The sequence below is a fragment of the Phalacrocorax aristotelis genome, chromosome 6 (genome assembly GCF_949628215.1).
Source record: "Phalacrocorax aristotelis chromosome 6, bGulAri2.1, whole genome shotgun sequence".
Taxonomy (NCBI): domain Eukaryota; kingdom Metazoa; phylum Chordata; class Aves; order Suliformes; family Phalacrocoracidae; genus Phalacrocorax; species Phalacrocorax aristotelis.
Window position 1 is genome coordinate 22554231 of NC_134281.1, and position 9107 is coordinate 22563337.

At 42.1% G+C, this 9107-nt stretch overlaps 1 protein-coding gene across 1 annotated transcript; it reads left to right on the forward strand.

Annotated features, from left to right (window-relative positions):
• Nucleotides 1–4445: 4445 nt before the first annotated feature.
• HRH1 (histamine receptor H1) lies at nt 4446–8237 on the forward strand. The gene has a single exon (XM_075096599.1). The coding sequence runs from the start codon at nt 4541–4543 to the stop codon at nt 5963–5965; it is 1425 nt and encodes a 474-aa protein (XP_074952700.1). The 5' UTR covers nt 4446–4540; the 3' UTR covers nt 5966–8237.
• The last annotated feature ends 870 nt before the right edge of the window (nt 8238–9107 follow it).

Consider the following 9107-nt stretch of genomic DNA (forward strand, 5'->3'; position numbering starts at 1 on the left):
GATATTGCTAATGCATTCTTCTCAATCCCTTTGGCAGCAGAATGCAGGCCACAGTTTGCTTTCACATGGAGGGGCGTCCAGTACACCTGGAATTGACTGCCCCAGGGGTGGAAACACAGCCCTACCATTTGCCATGGACTGATCCATACTGCACTGGAACAGTGTGGAGCTCCTTAACACCTACAATACATTGATGACATCATCATGTGGGGCAATACAGTGGAAGAAGTTTTTGAGGAAGGGAAGAAAATAGTCCAAATCCTTCCAAAAGCTGGTTTTGCCATAAAACAAAGTAAGGTGAAGGGACCTGCACAGGAGATCTAGCTTTTAGGAATAAAATGGCAAGAGGGATGTCATCAGATCCCAATGGATGTGGTCAACAAAATAACAGCCGTGGCTCCACCAACTAGCAAAAGGAAACACAAGCTTTCTTAGGTGTTTTGGGTTTTTGGAGAATGCATATTCCAAATTACAGTATGATCGTAAGCCCTCTCTATCAAGTGACTGGAAGAAGAATGATTTCAAATGGGGCCCTGAGCAACAACATGCCTTTGAACAAATTAAACAGGAGATAGTTCACACAGTAGCTCTTGGGCCAGTCCGGGCAGGACAAGATGTAAAAAATGTGCTTTACACCATAGATGGGGAGAATGGCACTACCTGGAGCCTTTGGTGAAAGCACCAGGGGACACTTGAGGTCAACCCCTAGGGTTTTGGAGTTGGGGATACAGAGGGTCTGAGGCCCGCAATACTCTAACTGAAAAAGAGATATTGGCAGCGCATGAAGGGATTCAGGCTGCTTTGGAAGCGTTTGGTAGTGAAGCACAGCTGCTCCTGGCACCCTCACTGCTGATGCTGGCTGGATGGACAAAGGCATGGTCCCCTCTATATGTCAGACAACTGATGCTACATGGAGTAAGTGCTTTGCAGTGATCACTCAACAGGCTTGAATAGGAAACCTCAATCACCCAGGAATCTTGGAAGTTAGCATGGATTGGCCAGCTGGTGAAGATTTTGTAATATCATCAGAGGATGAGGTAATGTGTGTTGAGGATGCCCCACTGTATAATAAACTATCAGAAAATGAGAAACAGTATGCCCTGTTCACTGCTGTGTCCTATTGTACTGTAGGAAAGCACCAGAGATGGAAAGCTGCTTTATGGAGTCCTATATGACAAGTTGTAGAAACTCCTGAAGGAGAGGGTGAATCAAGCCAATTTGCAGATGTGAAGGCCATCCAGCTGGCTTTAGACATTGCTGACCAAGAAAAGTAGCCAGTGCTTCATCTCTGTATTGATTAATGGACAGTGATGAATGCCCTGTGGTAGTGGTTACAGTGATGGAAGACCAGTTGGCAGCACAAGGGTAAACCCATTGGAAAGTATGGGACCTGGGCACAACGTAGGTGGTATAGAATGGTAGATGGTGGATACTATCCCAGTTTCAGTTGGTATAGAGTTAGTTTTCCCCCTAGTAGCTGGTATAGTGCTGTGCTCTGGATTTAGCATGAGAGTAACATGATAACGCACTGATGCTTTAGTTGTTGCTAAGCAGTTATACTAAGTCAAGGACTTTTCAGCTTCCCCTGCTGTGCCAGCAAGGAGGTGCACAAGAAGCTGGTAGGGTGCACAGCCAGGACAGCTGACCCAAACTGGACAAAGGGATATTCCATACCATGTGATGGTATGCTCAGTATATAAACTGGGGAGCAGAAACTACTGCTTGGGAGCTGGCTAGGCATTGGTTGGTGGGTGGTGAGCGGCTGTATCACTTTTCCTGGGTTTTGTTTCTCTCTCTCCTTTTGTTATTTCCTTTTCGTTAAATTTATATAATAACAACAATAATAATAAACACAACCTTTTCTTATCTCAACCCACAAGCTTTCTCGCTTTTACCCCTCCAATTCTCTTCCCCCTCCCACTGGGGAGGGGGGCACGAGCGAGCAGCTGTGTGGTGCTTGGTTGCTGGCTGGGGTTAAATGATGACACCCTGAACTTTTATTAGTTTGTATTCGAAATAAAACAGGGCTGCCATCTTTAAATGTTTGAAATCCATGTAAGCCTAAATTGGGTAGGAAGAGATTACTCATTACATGTAATTTGAACAATTGCCTACCACTGAAAACATAGGTACTGGCTGCAACCTAAGGAGTTATTGAAGACTTTGTATCAGTTAAAGGTGTATACTAGCTGGAGTCTTTTTATTGTTTGGAATACCTTGTCACTTCACATCATATGATACCCCTGCCAAGGTGAGCAGCTCCAGTGCTGGCACAATCCTCAGGGGAGTGCTCTAGTTCAGTGCACGGGGAGCTTTCCTGAATGGGTGGAACCTCAGGGGAGCTGAGAGACCTGCCAGGAGCCCACAGCTCGTGTGACAGTGGCTGATGAGACCTGGGCAGGGCAAGGAGCAATGATGGCCAAGTCCCCCCTCCACATATAAAAGGAGCCCTTAGGGAGTGCTGTTGACTAGGGCACATCAGCAAGGGTATGGCATGGCAGTTCACGCTGAGGGAATCTCTGCCAGCTCAACCAGGGAGCAATGGTATCCACCTGGCAGAAAGCCATGGCCTCTCTGAGCTCTGCACCCACCATGACTGATGCAGCTTCCCAGACAGAGCTCTGGCGGGAACATGCAGCCACCCAGGTGTACGGCTACAGGGTGTGCCCTGCTTTTATGTGGGTAAAGGTGGCAGCAGTGAGCACACCTGTGGGAGGTGTGCCCAGATAGAGGAACTCCTCTGCTTAGAGACAGAGCTCCTGGAGGAGGTGAGTAGGTTGAGGAGTATCAGGGAGAACAAGACAGAGACAGACTACTGGAATTGCACGCTACCTTTCCTGAGACAGGCATGTCAGGCAGACAGGACGCATGATATGGAGGATTCCCTATCCTCTCTCCATGTGGCTGAACACAATGACTTAAGGGATGGGGGCAATGGCGACAAGTTCCTGCCCAGCACAGCAGGTGCGCCTCCTCTGCGACTACCTCACCTTCCCAAGTGCCCTTGCATAATAGGTATGAGGCTCTGCAAGTGGGACAGAACAATATTAGGTCAATGGCTCATCTAGCTTAGAGCTGTTACTGAGGCTAAGTCGGTCTACACCCTGTGTCAGCACTGCTTCCATAAAGAAAAAAAAGATGGGTCATTGTCATAGAAGACTCCCTTCTGAGGGGGACAGAAGGCCCAATATGCAGATGAGAAAGGAATATCCATTCCTGCTTCTTAGGGAAGTCTGCTGCCTCCCTGGGGCCTGGGTAAAAGATGTGAAGAGAAAGCTTCCTACCCTGGTATGGCCCTCAGATTATTATCCATATTGATTTTTCAGGTAGGCAGTGACGAAGTTGCAACTAGAAGTCCAAAGGCAATCAAAAGAGACTTCAGGGCCTTGGGATGACTGGTTAAGGGTTCCTTCCAGTTGTAGGGAGTAATAAGAGAAGAAACAGGAAGAGCCAGCAGATCAATACCTGGCTCCAGCTCTGGTGTCACTGGCAGAATTTTGGGTTTTTTGATCATGGGTCGGTCTACGTGACACCAGGCCTGCTGGTGACAGATGGGGTATGCCTGTCTCAAAGGGGAAAAGGATCTTTGCACAGGAGTTAGCAGGGCTCATTGAAAAAGCTTTAAGCTAGATTTGAAGGGGGAAAGGGATAAAACGAGGTGGATGCTGGTCTATTCTCCCAAGTAACAAGCGATAGGACAAGATAAAATGGCTTCAAGTTGCACCAGGGGAGGTTCAGATTGGATATTAGGAAATGAAAGGGTTACCAAGTGTTGGAACAGGTTGCCCAAGGAAGGGGTTGAGTCACCATCCCTGGAGGTATTGAAAAGATGTGTAGAAGCGGCACTTAGGGACATGGTTTAATGGTGGACTTGGCATTGTTAGGTTAGTGGTTGGACGCGATGATCTCAAAGGTCTTTTCTAACCTAAATGATTCTATGCTTCTATGATAATTGGTGGATAATTAAATCCAACTGCTGTATTCTCAAACTATTAGGTGTAGTCTGTGAATAATCACCGGGTTGTTTAAAACTATTTAGTACAAAACATGTTAATTTGCTTTCTATTAACACACTTCAAATTGGTTTGCTGATATGTAGTTTACATTCTGGTTCGTGATCAGCTATTTAATGAGATATAAGAAACTCAGACAGTGAGGACTGAAATCTCTTCTGCAGGTTCTGTGGTCAGGATTATATGAAGTGCCATGAAACACCCCTGCATGCCATTTTGGATTGGTTAATGGAGATTGCTCCAGTACTTTTCAAGAACACATCTTAAATTACCCATGTGTAAAATGTTGTAAAATTAATTATTTAGGAAAGTCCTAAAAGGGACAGTGCTAAGCTGAAACACAGATTAGTTTTATTATTTTATTTTAGTACTACAGTAATTGAGCATATTTATTTTCTTTTCTATAGTTCTGGAAATAAAAATCACAAAGCAATCCAGCACGTTCTCATCCAGGAGTGTAAACCAAGACTGAATTTCCAAGGCCTGGACATCATCTCTGATTTTCGCTCTGTGCTTTTGTGAAAAAGATGTCAAAAACCACAATTGAGAACTCAACTAACCCTCACTTAGCTCTTCTAGGTCTGTTGCTGGGAAGCATTTCACTGATCACTATTGTCATGAATATATTAGTACTATGTGCTGTGAAAACTGAAAAGAAGCTGCAAACAGTTGGCAATTTATACATCGTCAGCCTCTCTATTGCAGATCTTATAGTTGGTGCAGCTGTTATGCCCCTGAATATTGTTTATCTCTTAAGTCCTGTGTGGACTCTAGGTTTACCCGCCTGTTTATTCTGGCTATCAATGGATTATGTGGCCAGTACTGCATCCATTTTCAATCTCTTCACATTGTGCATTGATCGTTATCGTTCAGTTCAGCAACCACTGAAATATCTCAAGTATAGAACAAAAATGAGAGCATCACTAATGATTTTGGGGGTTTGGTTGCTCTCTTTCCTGTGGATCATTCCAATCCTAGGATGGCATGTTTTTGCTAATGGAGAAAGGAAAGTAAAGGAAAACAAGTGTGAAACTGAATTCTCGGAAGTCACCTGGTTTAAAGTTTTGACAGCCATTGTCAACTTCTATCTACCCTCTATCATAATGTTATGGCTCTACTATAAAATATTCAGAGCTGTTCGAAAACACTGTCAGCACCGAGAGCTAATCAATGGATCATACCGGTCTTTCTCAGAAAAATCCCCTATACATCATAGTAAGATGAAGGATGAGCTAAATATTTGCCTCCAAAAGCAAATCTTAGATGAGGACACACCTCCAAAAGACAAGCAAAGCTCCCCTCAGCCCGAAAATATGGAGGCAGAGCTTCATTTCAGTAATCCTGACAAGTCTTCAAAGGCATTTCTTAGCAAGAGTAATAGGAAAGTCCTTAAATGGAGCTGTTTTCCTCTCACCACTACCCAGTCTGAGCCAGGCCTGGATAAGGCAGGAAAGAACTGTGTGTGTGTAACAAAAGACAATGGAAATGAAGAGGAGCCTTGCTCACAAGACAGTGACATAAGTGATGGATCAGACAACCATACTTTCACAGAGGAGGTACCCTGTAGAGAACACTCCAGTCCAAACCCTGAAAGAGCCTGCAGCCCTCAGGAAAAGGCTGGGAACAGAGATTTCAGAGGACTGAGTTACCTGAGGAAAACCTGGCAAAATCTGCATACTCATTCCAAAAGGCACATTCAAGGACTGCACGGGAGCAGGGAGAGGAAAGCTGCTAAGCAGTTAGGGGCCATAATGGCAGCCTTTATGCTGTGCTGGATTCCCTATTTTGTATTATATATGGTAATAGCTTTCCATGGCCATGAACAATTTTCGAAATTGCACATGTTCACTATATGGCTTGGCTATGTGAACTCCACCTTAAATCCATTCCTGTATCCTCTTTGTAACCAGAATTTTAAGAAGACGTTCAAAAAGATCCTTCACATTCACTGATACTGGTCTGATTTTTTTGGAGCTAAAAAGCAGCTCAAGAGTTCAACCAAACAAAATGTTCCCGTTTCAAAGACAAACACCATGGATAAAGTAGAAGACTTTGGAAAATGGTCATTTATAAACAAGTGTTAGTAAAAGTGGGAAACATGCATTTAACAGGTTTAACATATTTGAAGAACTGATTCAGATCAGGAATCTGAAAAACTCAGGGGCAGTCTCAGAACTGTTATATGTTGTACACATTTTACAATTTGAGATTACCTCTCTCATGAAGAACAAAAACTGGAGATACAAATAGAGATCTTCAGTGATTATAAATTATTCAGCTACAGGAAAGGAAGAAATAGAATAAGGTTTCTGTGATTGGTGAAATATATTTTCCTCTTTCAAGTTACTCCATTAAACATGGGAACACATTGCTTGTGAAGGGAGATCTGCAAGAAGAGGTACTTTGCATAGTCAAAGAAAGAAGCTTCAACTGTTTAAAAACATCTACCCTATAGATTTATAGATTCCCCCAAATCATAAACCTCTTTGAAATGTCAAGTCATACTGTAACCTGCCATATCTCTCTGATATCATGCTTGCTTCACTTATGTTAACTTCATGTACATGTTAACTTCACTGAAAAAAACCACCATATTTTTATGTCCTAGAAATTTTGCTTAGACTTCCCATGCTCAACATACTATCACAATCTATTCACGAAAGGTAGGCTATTGTTTCTAGACTTACAGAATATAGTTGATTATAGACTACACATATAACCTAAGCAGTGGCAATACTAATCCATATATCTTGTAGTAGGCACTCTTCCTACTATAATGAAGCAAACTCATGAGCAACAACTCAAGCTTGCAAAACAGAAAATAAAATCCATGAAGTATGTTTACCTTTCTATCCTTTATGTTTAATTGCATTTTATAATTCCTGCTGTAAATGCTGTAAAATATTTCAGGAGAAACACACAATAATAGAATACTTTAGGTTGGAAGTGATCTCAGGAAGACATCTAAGTACAACCTACAACTCAAAGATGGGCTGACTTTGACATTACATTGTGTTGCTCACGGCCTTGTCCACAACTTGAATGACAAGCATCTGGAAAGTGAGCTTCCTCTGGAAAAGCTGGGTGGCAGCCTTGACAGAGAAGTTTTCAGCTAAGGTTCACTCTACCAACTTTGAGCATTCACTTGCTCAGCCATTGATTTAACTGTTTCTAAATACTAATTCTCAAAGTCAGACATGCCCTGTCACACAAAAGGAATGAATCCCCCCTTCTTTAGTGCAGTCAGGTATAGATTTGTTCCCAAAGGAAGAAAACATAATTCCTCAGCAAAGAAGTACATAGCGGCATATGTCACATCAGCTAACTTATCAGGAAGCTTACAACTTCACAGAAAAATTACACCAAAATAAAAAAAAAAGAGTATACAGATTGGGGAGTGGGGAGGAGAATTGAGGCAGAGGAGTTCTCAGGCCCTATATTAGCTGAATATCGCAAGACTACGTACCGCCTTGTTTGTGGCACACCAGTAAAGCATTCATTCTTCTGCTATGGAACTAAGCAAAAGAAACATTTTGAGTAAACACTGTGGAGTATGTTAGTTTTAAGAAGAAATCCCAGAACCAGATAACGTCAACAGCTAAAGTCACATTTGCGTGTAATGGTGAGTTTATGTAAGGCTTTTCCATACATTTTGGGCAGGATGATGAGAGAGACATCCTGAAGGTTCAATGTAAAAAGAATGTCCTCCCATTCATTTTGTAGTGCTGATGAATTTACCACTTCCTCAATGTCTTCTTGCCTCTGAAATTGCTCAGTTAGCTTAACAACAAAGTTCTGATGGAACTGGAACTCCTTCAAGTACTGTCAAGAGTTTGGTGGGATGAGCTCAAGGGATGTTCTCTGTAAGATCTTTGTTACATCAGAAGCGAAAAAAGGTAGTTTAATGGTTGGAGGAATTCTATGTTCTTAATTAATGATCTTGAGCTACTTAGAGTCCCTCTGTGCCACATGTGCCTATTTCATAAAGTAAATATGACAAGACTTACAGTAACAATGCAACACTTCAGATGTTTACATGATGCTCATAAACTTTGGATATAATACACTAAGTGCAAAGCATTATTATTCTCTGTCAGTTTGATTTCTCTGAATTAAACACTTGAATGTCAATAGCTGTATTTAAAGTTTCCAATATTAAATGAAGCCCTAATATCTCTGCATTTTAATGAAATGGAAAAATGTGTTAAAGGAATAAACTTAAATTCAGTCTATTTCAATGCATTGTACGAGGTTCAGAGATCACTTGACTTTGGGCTCAAGTAGCATGCAATTAGCTGCAATCAGGGAATTCAAATATAGGAGAAGAGAAGGCAAAATACAGAGACAGAATACAGAAGCAGCAAAATTCATTCCAGAATTCAGACATTTTCACTGCAGGAGCAGTATCTGCACATGTAGTAAAATACATCTTCTCTTCGACTACAAAGCAGCATCTTTTGAAACTTACACTCTAATCTAATGGCCTTTAACAGACAATTGCTCAGATTCACAGCCATTATGATCTTTTTTCTATTGTGATATGCCACAGCAATTCTAGTCAAAGTGGATGGTAATTTAGGTGATCCCGGAGGAAATAAAAAAGCAGCACACTAAGTCAGCTAGATTTATTAGTATACACTGCTGAAACATGCTCACCCAAGCGCTACTTAGAGTTATCAAGAAGTCTATCCTCTTGATCAGGACAATTGCCTTTTCTGACTTTAAAATATATTAATACATGAAACAGCAACCAAAACCAAATCCCTGAAAATTAGTCTAAAAATTATGATTATAATAAAGGATACCTTTGGTACCATTACAGAATCACAGAATGGTAGGGGTTGGAAGGGACCTCTGGAGATCATATTGTCCAACACCCCTGCCTGAGCAAGTACACCCACAGCAGAATGCACAGGACCATGTCCAGGAGATTTTAAATATTTCCTGTGGAGTAAGTGAATGTGGCCTCCCGTGACAGCACTTATTGGATGCAAACCATGGGATAGAAAAACAACCCACAAAAACACAGAACTGAGGCCTTGATATGCAGGACAGAAGGTCAGGGGCACAGCTGGAGCACCGAAGCAGGAGAAC

Bases quoted from the DNA above. Each gene is read 5' to 3' on its own strand.
- HRH1 (XM_075096599.1), top strand. From the start codon at position 4,541: ATGTCAAAAACCACAATTGAGAACTCAACTAACCCTCACTTAGCTCTT.